The sequence below is a fragment of the Astatotilapia calliptera genome, chromosome 2 (assembly GCF_964374335.1).
Source record: "Astatotilapia calliptera chromosome 2, fAstCal68.1, whole genome shotgun sequence".
In the NCBI taxonomy this organism is placed as follows: Eukaryota; Metazoa; Chordata; class Actinopteri; order Cichliformes; family Cichlidae; genus Astatotilapia; species Astatotilapia calliptera.
Window position 1 is genome coordinate 34,033,689 of NC_137423.1, and position 16,424 is coordinate 34,050,112.

The 16,424-nt window shown below is 40.3% G+C and overlaps 1 protein-coding gene and 1 long non-coding RNA gene across 2 annotated transcripts; one reads left to right on the top strand and one right to left on the bottom strand.

Moving 5' to 3' along the window:
• The first annotated feature begins 361 nt into the window (after positions 1–361).
• LOC113007499 (uncharacterized) lies at positions 362–2,994 on the top strand. Its single transcript, XR_003269917.2, has 2 exons — positions 362–501; positions 2,570–2,994. It is a non-coding gene; the product is annotated as an uncharacterized LOC113007499 (long non-coding RNA).
• Positions 2,995–4,204: 1,210 nt separating this feature from the next.
• On the bottom strand, positions 4,205–16,282 carry LOC113007493 (atlastin-3-like). Its single transcript, XM_026144114.2, has 14 exons — positions 16,132–16,282; positions 13,570–13,793; positions 12,870–13,004; positions 11,555–11,659; positions 11,420–11,470; positions 11,020–11,076; positions 10,845–10,937; positions 10,554–10,692; positions 10,322–10,449; positions 9,333–9,389; positions 9,162–9,233; positions 8,798–8,989; positions 8,425–8,664; positions 4,205–4,935 (listed from the first exon to the last, which is right to left on the bottom strand). The coding sequence occupies exons 2-14, from the start codon at positions 13,771–13,773 to the stop codon at positions 4,873–4,875; spliced, it is 1,536 nt and encodes a 511-aa protein (XP_025999899.1). The 5' UTR covers positions 13,774–13,793; positions 16,132–16,282; the 3' UTR covers positions 4,205–4,872.
• Between the last annotated feature and the right edge of the window lie 142 nt (positions 16,283–16,424).

The window sequence follows — 16,424 nt, forward strand, 5'->3', positions numbered from 1 at the left end:
AGTAAAATTAGCACGACTGCAGCGTTTATTCCAGTTGCCATTTTTAACTGCCCTTTAAAAGCCGTAATAATTATTACATAAACCGCGTGAGGGGTGTTTGATAGTTGAGACCAGTCTGTCACTGTTTAATGACCGACATTCATCTCCCAGCCGGACGCGGAGCGGGTTTCCAGAGTGGGAGGAAAATCTTCATCATCCATCCTCTCTCCTCTCCTCTCCCCTGCCCTCCCCTCCTTGCGGTTTTTGTCGAACTCACTTCCAAATATGGAAGCGAACGGTGAGCGGCGGCGGCGGTTAGTGCACGCGCCTCGCTCACAGTTTCAGGGAGGGGCCAGGCTGCGACGCTCATCACCATATAAGGAAACAAGGAACCCGAAATTCGCTGTAGCGGAGTTTTTGTACGGACGGCGTCGGCACGCAGTCAGGGAGAGAGGAAAGGACGAGGGGCGGATGTTCAGGCAGAACGAAGCCAGCGTGGAAAATGAATGACGAGAATGACACGTGAGGCGGATAGCAGAGTCCGTGCATGTATACAGGGTGTGAAATGAGGCAAAAATTTCAGTTCGTGCACGCAGACTTATGCGGAATATGGGTCGAGTTACGGCGATGCTATGTAAACACGCTGCTTGCAAACTGACCTACATTCATTACGCGGAATAAAAACAAAGATGGTGTCATGGCCTTTCATTCATTGTTTAAAAAAAGAACAACACTATATATACATTAAAGACTACAAGAGAGGGCAGCAAAGAGGTGGACAGTGTTTCCTTTATCGCTGTGGATCTAAGTCATTAAAATGAAACACATGTCAACAAAGCTGTCCTTTCTTATGGCTTGTATACATCCCGAGTTCCCTCACTGGTGGGTTAATGCTTTCTATGAACATATAAAAGGAGAAGTAAGGCTTTCACTTATTCAAAAGGATTATATTGCCTATAATTTTAGGCATCTCTTTTACTGCCAGCTGGGAATGGCTCCAGGAGGAGAATTTGATATATTTTAAATACAACATAATTATTCTCATGTGATGTTAAAGTGCTACAGAAATGAGTGGCCATTAGTGGAATATCTTTCCCTTTATGTGGGGAGTAAAACTCTTGAAAGGATTAAGAATTTTTATCTTATCTGCAAGTAAAACTTACTATAAAATCCCTGCTTTCTAAGGGCCTAGACCGGGGATGTCAAACTTTTACATTATGGGCCATATTTCAAGTGGGCCAGACCATCTAAACTCCCCTTTCTGTCAGTGTAAAGAATTTTAACTACACATTAGAGTACTGTTTTTAGTAGTAAGTTCAAATTAATGAAATAAATCTGTCAGTGGGACTCTTTGGACTTAATTTGTAAGAAATAAATGTGTAAAATTACAAACAAACAAACTGTTGCCTCATTGCCTAGACTGTCCTGTAATAAACAAATTCGGGTACAAGTTAATCTTGGTTTTATCTGCCCATGCGTTTCCTGGTACATTGTTCCAAAACCTCTGCATTTCCATTCATGAAGGTGTGGCTTGAATTTAGACCTTGACAATGATACACTTACCTGCTTGAGAGCGTTCCTGACTTGGTTTGATGGTATGAAGGTGTTTTTCTGAAGCATGGAAACAATTCTGTCATCATGCACTTAAATTTTCTTGTGTGGTCTTTCCAGCCTCCTTCACCTGTACTGACATCTCCTTGGTCCCCATATTTAAAATTAAAGCCAAAGCTGTAAAATATAAATTTCACACACTGAATCAGGTTCACACAATGTTTGCTTCATTTGTGATGAAATAAGAGGGACCAGGTTTAACCTGGCCATGAAAATAATTGTCAGTCAACTGTCCAATTAATTGTTATCCTCAAATTTGGGAAAACGGGGGACTGTGTATAAAAAAGTATTGTAATTTCTAACCAGTTAATGCAACACTTCAGATAAATATCTTGAATTAAAGTCTAAAATCCAATCCCATATTGATTGATTTAAAATCCACCGTGGTGGGGTACAGAGGGGAAACTATAAAAAATACAGTTAGTTTGTTGGACAAAGATGCAACACATATTAATGGAGACAGCTACAATAACTCATACAGTAGCCTACAATTTATTATTGTTCATATTGTAGCTACATACCTACCACATAGTACCCACTTTGTATTACTAGTACATATACTTTACACGCTACATGACATACTGTATTGACTCATTGTTTATGTGCATTACTCGTTCATTGGACTGAATATTACATAATGTAAACTGCTTGATTATTTGTACTGTAAACACACATGTATCCTGTACTATTACACTTTCTCTTTATCAGTGTTTTGCTCATTTGTGCAATAATCCGTGTTTAGAAGACCTACATTCACTTGAGTACTGCTTGCACTATGTAGTTTTATGAACAGCATTTTGCTAGGCTCTCGCTGCACGATGACAACAGAGTTTAATGTGATTTAATCTAATCCAATATCATTCAAAAGCAATCTGTGGCAATCAATTCTTTGGCTGCGCAGTTACATCAAATGCAATGGCGATGTAAGAGCTTTGCATAAGTAGTATTTTTGTAACTGTGCTGATTTGCTTATTCACAGAGGCAAGCCTGCTGGTGGAAAGGGCAGAGAAATGAACAGACCAGAAACGCTGGATCAACAGTTTGAGGCTCCTGTTTATTCTTTATAAAACAGCACTTCTCAAGTTAAAGCCACCATGCACCTGCAAGAGATGACTGCATTAGCTGGGACTACTTGCATGCATTTGCTCGCCTTTGGAACAAGCTGTGTACAAAAAGCACCAAAGAAGAGGGGAAGTGCAATAATAACTGCTTTTTTAAAAACAATTTAAACAGTTCCCTCCTCTTGTGGAAAGAGACAGAAATGGAAAGTGCAAAATGATGGTCAAAAATCACAAATATTCAATATCATATTCAATTTGGAAATTTTTGGCCCTTTACTATGTGGATTTGTATCATTAAGAGTAATATGGTATCACTGTGAGAATAAAGCATCACTGTACAGCTTTTTGGAGATTTTTTTTTTTTGGAATAGTTACTAAAGTGCATACTGCTGCATAGTTACAGGAGCCATCTTCATGTTATCATGCACGTTATCATATTTAGAGATGTAGGGCATAGCTACAAATAATCATCGTCCTTTAATCCACTACCTGATTTACTCTGAGCTGGCTGGAGCAGCCCCTGCTTGGCCCCACAAAGACAAACTAAAATATAATAAATCCACTGAGTGGTCCAGCTTTTTATTTCTCAGTACAACTTGCTGATTTGCTAAAGATTAAATGTTTAACTTGCTGCATGCAAACAAGAATGTAAGAATCAAGCCCATATTGATTATTTTTCTTTCGCAGTAAAAGTCAGTCATATGAAATGGTAGTTTTGAGCTGAACTGGGAGCCAGGTAAATCCAAGTTTTACCTCACACAGCTTAACAAATATTTAAACAGTCTTTTTATAGAACAAATTAATATGAAGCAGTTTAAACATTAATTTAACTTACAGCTATTTTACCAGTGGGGCTTTTGAATAGGGTGGGGTGTCACAATGTTATTTCTCTGCTGACAGTATAGACCATTACCCGTCACTTAAAACATCACAAGATCATTTGAGGGGAAAGCATGACTAACAATATCATATGTTACATGATAATAATCCGTCTAAGTGTTGCAGCCCTCGGAAAAATGAAACACTTGTACAAAAATTCAGGATGACAGCTGTGCTACAGTTTTCTGCTCATTTCTCCTGCTTTTTTGTTCTATTCATACATTTTGCTTGCCATTAGTTTCACGTATGTCTCCAATTAAATTACTAGCATGTTTAAATGTCATTAAAGAGACAGAATTATCTTGTTTATGCTGTGGACTGTATTATCGCTTAAACTCACTGATTTTTGACATGATTAAAATTTTACATTAGCGCTCACAACATAATGAAAGCAGTTTATTTGGTCAAGCAACAGTTATCAGCATTCTAATACTGTCTTTCGTTTGGAATTTTTTATGGAGTATATATATATATATATATATATATGTATATATATATATATATATATATATATATATATATATATATATATATATATATATATATATATATATATATATATATATATATATATATATATATATATATATATATATATTTATATTTATATTTATATTTATATTTATTTATTTATTTATTTATTTATTTATTTATTTATTTTTTTTTTTTCCATATTCCATGTGGTCTATTATTTAGTACTCAGATCAACAAAGTATAGCATATTTCCATAAAAGAACAAACAAGTGAATCTCCCATTACATACAGCCTCCATGCTGTGCTGTGTAGAGCAAAAAACTGTTTACTCTCCCCTCAAAGCCTCCCAAGAAATGCTAGTTCATGTTAAAATATGAAGCCAATCTACAAACAAGCTGGAATGTTTTAAAGTCAATGAGTGAAAACAAAGAAAACCTCACAGGAACCTGAATAAATGTATACGCTTTAAAGCTAGCATTTTAGGAAACTATTTCAAGATACACTGCAGAAACCCTGTCTTAGCAACATACGGCCAACGAAGATGCATTAAGCTTGAAGTAGAAAATGAAAGTGTTTTTAGGTTTAAGGTAAACTTTGACTTGTCTATTAAGACCAATTGTAAACTTGTAAAGTGATGGCAGTGTCAATTTAAGACATAAAATACAGTTTACGTCCCTGCCTTAGAGAATAACAGAACCGTTAACAGGCAGAATATTGTGCATAATAGAGATGCTGGTGAAGTGGCATCATCTCGCTACCCCGTGTCAGTGTTGTTGAGTTTGGGTGGCATGATAAGGCTTTGGGTGCTGACTGTGTGTTTGCTGTGGGCGCCGTTTGCTTTGCATTATGAAGAGAGTGTGGAGGTCTTTTAACGGGTTTTCTTGTGCTCCACCATGCTTGTCCCTCTCGACTTGTTCAGCATCACAGTGGCCTGAAAGGAGAAAGAACAGGAGAGAGAGAGCTGATGTGAGTGCTTGCAGTGTTCACTGACTTCAGTTCTGGTTGCTGTATCCATCACCGTTTTTAAACTCTGCCAGCGATGGCACGGTCGAGGAACTTGTAAGGAAAGTGAACTCAAGATTCAAGAATGGACTTCAGACAGCCTCTGAGGGCTGGAACACTTTCATTTTCTGTTTCAGTCCTTTTTCATGTTGGATACATACATCATACATTTTTATTTCTATCTGTTCTTAATAATCACCATTGTTCAACAAAAAATATTTGTGAAAGCATTACAATAATCCACAAAGAGCACCATCAAACTGGCCTTCAGTAGTTCATTGTTGAGGCTTCGTGGGTCAGACATTTATTGCATGATCATGGTTCAGTCTCACCTCTCTTATCAGCTCAGTTACAAGAAGTAACAGTCGAGCCACTTTCAGAAAACAAGCCCTGATAAGTCTGCTGTATGTAGGCCATCAAGCTCCAACACAGTCTGCAAATAACTGGTAAAAACTGGCATGTGTTATACAGTTGGACCACAATGTGATAACAAATATACTCCTTCAGCTTCAGCTGCTCGTCAGATGGCTCAGCAGCTTCAGACATGTCCGCCCCACACAGCAGCTCAGTGTTGGACTGCTCCAAGATGAGCTCTATAGACTCTAGCAGCTCAGGCCCAGCCACACCCAAACACACAGACAAATTAACCATGTACACTTATATAAACAAACATGCAGGCCAATCATTCACACACGCACGCACACGCACGCACGCACACACACACGCATCCCCCCTCTAGAGTGCGGGTGAACGGATGCACCCTCTGAAACAACATCCCACCCCTACACCGGGTAGGGTGCAGGAAACAGGGGTGTAGCACCCCGTCCACTCCCCTCCCACATTGGTGTCCCCAGTGTTAGACTTTCTGACATTCATGTCCACGTCATGCTGGTCTGCTGTGGTAAAGGCGTGAACGCAGCGCTGTCCATAGACTAGTAGATCTAACTCACCTATGGCCATGAGGGTAGGGACGGAAAGAATGAGATCACAGATATGAGCAGCGGAAATTAGCTTCCTCTGGAGCAGGGGTATCAACATAAGGCCTGGGGGCCAGAACTGGGCAGGCAAAGTCTCATGTCTAGCCCGCTGATGGCTTTGAAACAACTAAAGGATAGCATTAATTTTCATAAATTTCGCAGCTTTTCCAACTGATAAGGGACCTTCCCCACTGCCATGTCTTGGCAGAGAGCTACTAGAACTTTTGTAATTTTACAGATTACATGTGTACATATAGTTACACACGTAATCTGTAAATATACATTTTTATTTATTCATACTGACAGATTACTTTCATTTACTGCAGCAGCAATTTCGGGTATCTGACTAGGATGCACCCCAGGTGAGGTATTCTGAAAGGAGACCATGTAGCTGACCTAGGATGACCTATAAAAAAAAATTGGCTCGAGGTCCCTCAGAAGAGCCACAGGCGAGAGTCCAGTGGGCTGGATATCCACTTCATGCTGCCACCAGCCAGGTGAATGAAGGCAAGAAAATGGGAAGGGTTTAAACTTCTCCTCTCACAATTCCTGCCTGGTGAACAACCAAAGCCAACGATGTTAATGTCTTCGTGGAGAAACCAGAAAACACATGCAGCTATCTCCATAGGTCAGTCACATTTGTGTGCAGTTTGTATCAACTACAAACAATTTTGCTTTCTCACGTGGTTAAAAATAAGAAATAGTAATTTTTTTCTAATTTATCAGCCCTAAGTTAAGAAATGTGACCACAGGAGAAGTTTAGAGGGCAAGGAAAAAAAATTCACAGCTTTTTGGTAATTATCAAGTAATGAATCAGAGTCGTTTAAACACAGTTTAACAACTTGAGGCGGTCAGCTTTCTAGCAGCCTACATAATTAACCTGTGTGGTCCCATATTCTTTTTGAAGGAATTTATAATTTTTGCACAAAAAATGATGCCTGATGTTTCTGATTCTGTCATTTTTAAAATGCATTGAATGTTTTTCCTTTCTTCACCACCTCCTTATCGATTTTCTGATTAAAATCAATTCTCGCTTGAATAACATGATATCGATTTATTAAAATCCAACTTTTAAATATAAATTTATTTTGCCAGAAACACCAGAATCTCAGGTTAAACCTCACAAAATCTCAACAACCACCAAACAACTTAAACAGTAAAAGAGAGCAGGTACAAGGATTCTGCACAAAGACGTAAACACAAAGCGCGGACCCACCGATGCATCAGAATCAGTGAGATGTGGCTTTCTCACGCCGCTGAGGCTGAAAGCCGACTGCTCACGGATTCTGATGCGTTGGCGGGTCCGCACTTTGTGTTTACCATTTTTTCGCGCTAGATTCTGAAGCTGCAGGTTGTCTCAAAACCAGCAGCAAAAGAAGACCTAAACTAAGCTTCACATTTCGCTTTACATAAACATCGTCATGAATTCCCTCTTACTTTTGCTTCCACCATGATAAAAATCACACTTCCTGCACAGCTCTCTCTCTCTCTCAGTGTTCTTCAGGAACAGTTTCCCATCTAAAAATCTGTTTTCTGCATTATTCACTTGCTTATTACGCACCAGTCTACTGTTGTTTACAGCACTGTCGCTGTTTGTTTGTTTGTTTTAATTTAAATGATTTCCAACAAGAAAGCCTAATTTCTGCTGTTCAATACTGAAGAAAGTTAAACTTTTTAAAGTTATGCGAAATTGCAAAATGCTTAGCTGAGCCTCTAATTAAACCTCTGCAAACCTTTGCTCTGCTTCACTTCAGCAGCATCAGGTAATGTTTGTGTGTTGATTCATGGTTTTCTTCCGTTTTTTGTTCTACTGCTGAATATTTTTACGGTGGTAAAAAGCCAGGCAAGGAAAATCCCCTTTGTGGTTGTGTCAGGAAGGGTCTCCAGCATAAAAACCTGACAAATCAAACATGCAGCGCTACCCGTACAGACCCCCTTGTTAATAAGCAAACAGCTGAAAGTAACTTCTACTTTTACAGGCATTTCAAACTTTCAGACTTCACGTTACCAACACTTTCCAAGATCAGCTTAGTGAGGGAGCTCCACTTAGTGTCCTTGTTGCTAAAGTTTTTCAAGTTTACTCTGAAAAGGTTTGAATGCACTTTATTCAGGCTCAGGAAAACTCCTCGGGCACAACCGCTTTAACTAGTCTGTGAACTTTCCCCAGATCCCTGAAGCATTTAAGCTTAACATAGGACAAAGCTATCTGCTCAGACACTTAAACCTCTAAACTAGCACTAAAGTGGAAATTCACACTATTCAAATGTGTTGTATAAGCCGTTTTTATTTAGAGAACCAGACTTTTTATTTTTAATCCTGGTGGTTTTGTTGCTCTCTACAACAAGCACTCCCTCTAGTGGCTGTAACTGGTGCATTACACTAAAACAGAATCCAGCAATGAAAGCTTTGAGACACAAATGCCTCTCTCCCTTTATTCTCACCTGCTCCAGAACGACGCCGGCAGCCTGGTCGATGGCTCCTCCCACATTTCGGTACCGACCCGAGTAGCGGATAAAGGCCCACGTCAGCATGGCCACCATGACCGCACCAAGAGTGCAGTCGCAAAACATGGCGAAGGTGGACAGGCCGATAAAAAGAAGCAAACCAGAGAGCACGTAGAGGAGGCACACCAGGACAAAGAGCACAGCAGGAGTCCGGAAGGCGCTGAAGAGGTTTTTGGACTTTGAATACAAAGAGAAAGAGCAAGTGATCAGGAACAAAACTGAAATTAAATCATGTTTGACCACGTTTTACCTTCATTAATTGATTTTTATACTTAGATAATAAAAGAGGGTAAAACAAACCACTCTTTACCTCGTTGTGCTTCAGGTATGACTCCCACATTTCCAATAGCTCCTTTTCCAGTTTCACCTGGTAACGGTTACAAAACTCCTGCCCGCCCATCTTCTTGGTGGATGCAAAGACGTGAAGAGCCTCCCGGAAGAAAAACTGATGTTTCTCTTCCAGGGAATCTGGAGAAACATAAGGCAGGTCTCCTCCACACACCTTAGTAAAAGCACAGAATCATAAAGAGGGAGGGTGTTTCAAATTCAACATTACAGATGATATATGTAACCCCCTTTACTCTGTAGATTACTGAGGCAACAAGCACTTTAAAGTAGTGACTAATGGGAATGATAATAATCAGGGATCACCACAGAGATTAACATGAACTCACCTTCTCCATGTTCCTGTAATACTGGTCTTTGGCTGACGCCACAGCTGCCAAGTTATTGGCCTCTGCTGTGGCCTGGTGAGACAGACACACACATGGTAAAGATGATAAAGAGTGACCTACTCAAGAGCAACACTAAGTGCCTGGTCAAACTGGCGTAAACAGTATACGTACCATGAGCATAGTCTTTGGCTGCGGTAGGTCTTCTCCCTGATAAATCTTGATATAAACCTGGTGACACAAAACAGAAAGGACTGTTCAGACACAGATATGGAGAACCCTGAGTAGAGAAATCCATGACAGCAGCTGTCTAGAGAGACAATCATCTACTTTGTAAGAGCTTACCCAGGAACCATATAATCCACTCACACACACACATCTGTTCCACAGATACCGGCAAGATGGAGGTACACTTTTTCTTCTTCTTAGCATAATATAACCATAACTTGAAATAGATTAGACCTTCTTTTGTGCCTGTGAGATAAGCCACAGATGCTGACCGTGTTGGTGTAAATGTAACATACAAGAAAAAAGTTTAATAAAACTTAATTTGAGCTTTTTTAAATATCCTGGTGGCTCTTGAAATCACAATTATGGTTTTCTCCCCCCAGTGGGGACAGGCTCCAGCACCCTCGCAACCCTGAACTGGGTAACTGGAATAAGATGGGTGGGTGGACTTCCTTACTACTTACTTCCTTACATACTTGATCTTGGTAGCTTGAAACCTGTCCAGAGCCATTGTTGAGATTCCTGCTAACTGGCAAGACATGTTTCTATTTCTACAACTGCAAAGCAGAAGGAAAGTTTCTAGAAGTAGACGAGCTGTTTGAACCGTAAAATCATAGACTAATATTTAGTTACAAAAAACATGAGGATTTTGTGCCTTTTCACTGTGATCTATAAACAGTAACAGACACAGGATGGCAGTAGACTCAAAACATCTGGCAAATTTTAAAGGAAGTGGGCTAAGACATGTTTTCCATTCCCCCCATTGTTTCTTTTTTAAACCCTGTCTCTAGCTCAGGCGAACAGCTTCAAAATGAGCTTCTTTATACTCAGAGAAAAAGAAAACTTCAGAGCAGGTAAAGTAAAGGAAATATTTAACATTTCTAGCCAATGAACTAAAAAAAAGGGGGCCTGTAAATATCTGATTGTGATCTCACCTTGAAAAACTCGAGCAGGCCGCTGCATGTGACTTTGTTTCCATTTATTTCTTTCTCCACCAGACGGTCTGGATGCAGCAGTTTGGGAATCAAAATCTTCAGCTGGTCTCTGAACTCAGGACCAACATCTGACAATAAATAACAATAAATTAAGAACAAAAATCTAAACTCAGGAGTGCACTCTACTGAAGGCCATCCAACTAAAAATATCACAAAAACCCGAAGACCTTACCGCAGAGCTGTCCCTTAAAGGCAGGACTGGTGGCAACTTTTAAACCAGGGTGAGGTAAGAGGAAGCAGGATATGCTGGTGAAGCATGAACGAATGTGCTCCCTGACTGTTTGCAGCTCCTCGTGTTGAGCCTCCTTAACCTAAAAAAACAACAACCAACCAAGCAAACAAAGAAATAAAAAACAAACAAACAAGCACTGCTGAAACTCATCATTTCAGATCAGTTACATAAAAATTCACAGCCACAGTGCATTCATGATACTCTGCCAAATCATCAACACGTGGCTGGTACCTGTAACCGTTTATCCAGGAATTGATTCCCGCCTTTGAACCCGTAGCTGTACTCGTAGGGAAAGCTCCAGTCCCTGATCAGAAACATCAAAGACTGCAGGAGGAGAGAGAACGTGTTAGAGAACAAGAGAACAAAAAAAACCCCACAGATCACTGAATGTCGTTGTTTCTCATACCTGAAAGGGCTTCTGAAAGATCTCATCCATGGCGAGACGACCATACTCTGTGAACAGCTACAAGGAGAAAGAGGAGGAGGCGATGCCCATAATGGAAAATTAACAGTGAAATTAAAAAATGTGGCACGTGACTTATGTTAGGCAGTGAAATTACTTCCATTAGATGCAGAAAAACTTCAAGTATGAAATAAAACGCATGAGCATAACAGAGTACACCAAACAAAACTGTTTAAAAGTCGATTCCTTAAAGTAGCTGCTGTGAATGAATGAATACAATATCAGAGCCAGCACCACGAGGAAAGTATTATGTGTGAGAGTCTAAGTCTAAATAGTAACTAGATTTAATCGTTTGGAGCTTAAAATCTTTGGTGGGCTTTTCCAAACACCAATCCAAACTGACCTGCAACTGCTGCAGGTCGTCCTCCTGGATGTTCTGTGAGAGATTGTAGAGCTAAACAAGACAAAAACATGTTGGCACACTTTACAACAGTATCAAGAAAATACTGATTTAGTGATGCTCGGAGCAGATCGTCACCTGTATGGAGCTGGTCATAGTGCTGAGGGCAAAGATGGTGGCACAGTCCTTCACAGTGGACTGGTCGTCAAACGCTCCCTGAGTGTCCATCAACACCACAGCCACCTGCAGCAGCAGAGAGGGAGAAGATGGGGTAAATGTAGGAATCACGTGCTATGACATGTGCTCAGATTTCAGATTTTAGACTGGCTCCAGTTTCGCTCTGAAACCTCAACAAGCTCAGTGCAGTGGCATATGAAGCAGTTCTCCACCAGCTGCTGGTACAGCTTGCAGCGGTTCAGAGAGCAGAACTACCATCGCAGTTCAAGACAGTGGCGTTAGAGGGCATCTGACTGCAAGATAAGAGACTCTGCATGATATTGAGGACCTGGGCAGTGAGCCAGACAGGAGTGAAACACAGAATGAAAAGGTTTTGGACAAGCTAGTTAGCAGTAATAATAATTTACAAATAATATTGAGGGGATCTTTCACAGTAACCTGACCAAATATGGCGATGGATGAGAAATTAGACATAAAAAAAATTTCTAAAACAGGTTTGACAAATATACTTTAACATTCCTTAGTGGACCTAGGCAGCTTGGCAAAGTTAACTCTATGTGAGCGAAACACTAAATACAAGGAGGCACAATACTCCAAACAGTAATGTGTATTAATGAGTCACTGCATCTGAACCACTGCCCAACCTTGCTTTCATTCATTCAACTTTTATACTGATCTGAGGTGTGGCAGAGAAACTGAAATATGCAGAACATGCATGCAGAAATGAGGAATGCAAGGAATTTAGAAACAAAACATGATTATAGACTCTATAATGATTATAGACATATAGAGCTTACAGATGGCTGACCTCTAACCTTGAGGTCAAGGTCATCAAGGTTGTGATTGGGTATAAAAAGTCCATCTTAGCTGCTTTCAGAAAAAGCAGCTAAAGACGCCTGTAGGCAGATGAACCGCTTGGTCTAAATTTAGAAGATTGCTTTTAAACTTTGCTGGAGGCTGACAGAAACCAGCTCATCTCTTTGTAGCAGTGACATTTGCAGCATGCAGGGATCTGTCCACTGCACTTATAAACCTTTGTTATATAAAATACAAACCTACAAAATGTGCTTTATTCTTATACAGCTAGAGTAATAAAGTCATAAGCACAGACTAAAGGTTAGAGGAAAGGCTGAGACCAGAAATTACTGTGGCACTGAAAATCTAAAACAATGAATGAACATCAACTCAATATTTCAATATGAATTCCATTAGTAAATCTGAGTGCTTACATGTTTACTCTCTTAAAACAAATAATCACACATAAATGTTCAAGTACCTCTTCACCATCGCTCTTTTGGACAAGGAAAACTTCGCTCCACAGCTGGATGCCTGATGTTTCCGGTTCTGACCCTCCTCTCCAAGAAAACCCGGTCAGAGGCTCGTCATCGTTACCCATCCATTTCTCCTCGTCCTGATACAGAAATGCAAACTTCACTTTTAAACCCCCATCACAGCAAAGCCGAGGCCTTCAGGTAAAGCTTCGGTGCTATTCACTCAGCCATAACCTAAATTATGAATGGAGATCCCAATTGTTTTGAATAATTTACATAACAAATAAGTACCCAGTGGAGTGTAAAGTGTTCAGTGACTGAAAGATGTCATAATAGTCATGTTGTGAGGCCAGACAGTGGCACTATGGTAAAAGTAATGAATAAAAGTAATAAAGTTAAGAGAGGGCATTCACAGACTCTAGTCCTTAGTGGTCATGGCAAAATTCTCATTTACTCCTAGTCAGTAAACTAGTTAGTTCACATGTTAGTTAGTCCTCATGCAATCCACACACCAGGACTAATTCTGCAGGTTATCACACTTTGAGGACAAAAATCAGTCTCTAGCATCCTGCTCTGAAGCTTAGTGAGAGTCCAGCATCTGATACTGTAAGTGCACTTCAGCTGATCTCTGAAGTGAACTTCAGCTGATCTTACAGAGATATGGTGATCAGACACGCTGAAGGATCAGGTTACAGCACAACTCACCTGTCTGTGCATGTATCGAAGCATGAAGTCGAGCACAAAGCTCTTCCCCTTCCTGAAGGCTCCGGCCACTGACACCACCACAACACGTTTGTCTCGGACCTTGGGGTTCAGCAGGATCTGACTCAAAGCATTGATCTCCAAGGTGAAAGAGTGATCGTCCTTACAGACATTGACAATCTGAACTGGGCCTGGTTCGCTCCCCATTATTCTTGATGTTCTGGTCCCTGTGCGAGATCACAAACAAAGAAACACCAAAATAAAATCAACACTAATTATTAATTTTTTTATAATTGAATGTTTTTCTTTTTTTCTTGAAAAAAAGAAAAAACAAGTTTATACTATGCCATTCTCGAACAGTAAATCAGAGAAAAACTCATGAAGCAACAGATGAAATTCACCTGTGACACTGCCACATGCAATATGACACGATATACTCCAACATATTGGGCAATAGATTGGTGCATCTTAGCTGAACATTATTATATAGCAACAATCATACTACTTGGAACATTAAATTGTTCTTGGTATTTCAGAAACTGCTGATCTACTGGGATTTTCCCACATAACCATCTGTAGGGTTTGCAGAAGATGATATGAAGGATCTTCAGGAAAAAGAGAAACTATTCAGTAAGCAGCAATGTGCTTGGTGAGGCTGGAGCAGAAAAACAAGACTGTCTGGAGATGACAGGAAGACATTAGTAATAGGCATTTGTTACGACAAAGGTATGCAGAGGAGCATCTATAAATTTATCTTGTCATCCTGCCATCACCCCAACCGGTTGCGGCAGATAAATAGGAAACAGGGGCTACAATTCACAGAGGCTCAAGAATCTTGCCGGGGCTGATGACGAGTCTCGATTTCTGCAGCAAAATTTGGATTGAAGGATCAGAATTTGGCATAAACACCAATAAAGCACAGATCCATTAACAGTTCCAGCTAGTGGCAGTGATGTAATGTTGTGGGGGATATCTTCTTGGCATAGCTGAGCACTGTTTAAATGCCACAGCCTTCCTGAGTGTTGTTGCTGACTATGTCCCTCCCTTTATGACCACAGTGCAGTGCATCGTCTGATGGCCACCTCCAGCAGGATAATGCAGCATGTCACAATGCTCAAATGATCTCAAAGAAGTTTTCTAAACATGAAAATGAGTCCATATTTGGCATCTACACCATATTGAAGCCAACAGAGCACCTTTAGGATGAAACAGGAGATTCGCATTATGGATGTGCAGCCAACAAATCTGCAGTAACCGTGTGATGCCATCATGTCAACATGGACCAAAATCTCTGAGGAATGTTTTGAGCACCTTGATATGCCACAAAGATTTAAGACAGCTCTGAGACCAAAAAGTAGGTCCAACTCAGTAATAAAATGGTCAGTGAGGGTAGTAATAAACTGATTTTTAAATTCTGGGCCTCTGTATGTTTTTTGTTTTATTTTTAAATCTTCTCCTTTTTGACAGGAAAGTGGTTCAATTGTCTTTACAAATAAATAATACCTCAACTGTATTAAAGCCTTTCAGTTCTTTGTTGCACTCGTCTTGTAGAGTTTGCCCACAAAAACCTGATATACCGAGTTACAAAATCAGCCAACATATTTGTGCAATACTGATACAATCCTATGACATTTGTGCTAACAAACTAGAGAAGCTAACGAGAAAATATCTCCTATGTCTGCCTATCACCAGAAAAGAAATCATTCAAAAATGTGTTCAAGTTGGTCATGAGAAAACTATTAGGAAAGCTTCATTTATCATTAGTTAGAATTATGATGACAACAGACTTCTCCAGCTTCACTAAGACTTTACTTGTGCTTCCTGGGCTTGCTGACAGAAATCAGGCATGCACTGGTCCCTCCATCAGGGACAATATCAGGCTCTGTGTGAAGCTGACGGAGGGCTCCTCTTATGGGTGTCACGTTGCTTTGCCTGAAGCATGCTTTCCCTGCTACTCTGATGGTTTCAATACACTCCACTGTCGCTGATTTTGCGGGGTGGATGTCTTCTCCCGCGATGAGTAAGACAGGGAGGTGTCTGGATACAAGTTCATAATGCCCAGAAGGCAGGCTGCTTTCGGTTAAAGCTCACTACCTCAAAGGTGTGGCGGTGAGGAGCAGCATACCAACCATTTCTCAGCAGTGACTTTGTTCATACGCCTCGATGCTAACAAGCAGAAAAAAATATGCAGTTCAGACAAAATCTGCTTGCACTTTGCAATCTAAACACGAGATAAACTAAGTTTACTAGACTGATCTATGACGAAGCTACATGATATTAGCGCTAAACTGACAACACTGCGAAGAGCACAGCTAAGCCGAACTGTACTGACATCGACGTGAACTTCACCGAAAAGCTAAATAACAAACTACAGCTCACAACCACTGAGCTAACATACAAGTTAACGGATGCAGCTAAATTCTTGTGTGGCTACAAGCTTTCAAACACCAGCAAAACGATGACATACGTTACCGTTGTTAGCTTAAAAAAGTGGTAAAACATCTGAAACTAGCTTTTAAAAACGCTTCTGCGTTCCTTAGCTCCTGTTTAGTGATTTAATGTTACCTTTGGTGTCTCCAAACAGCTTCAGCACAGTCTTCTGAGAGTCGCCAAACCAGAGAAACGTAACTTTTTACACTGGCATGAAAATAACCATGAGAACTTTTTTCCATCAACAAACTTCCACACACTTCCTGCCTCCAGCCTGCGAAACGCCACACGGGAAATGTAGTTTTAAAACAAGTTTCCCTGCCGGCGCTCCAGTGTCTCTGTGAACTACACGTCCCAATCAGCCAAATATCCAACAGCTCTGGGAAATGTAGTTTTTACCTTCAAGTTACGAATACGGAACTACCAGA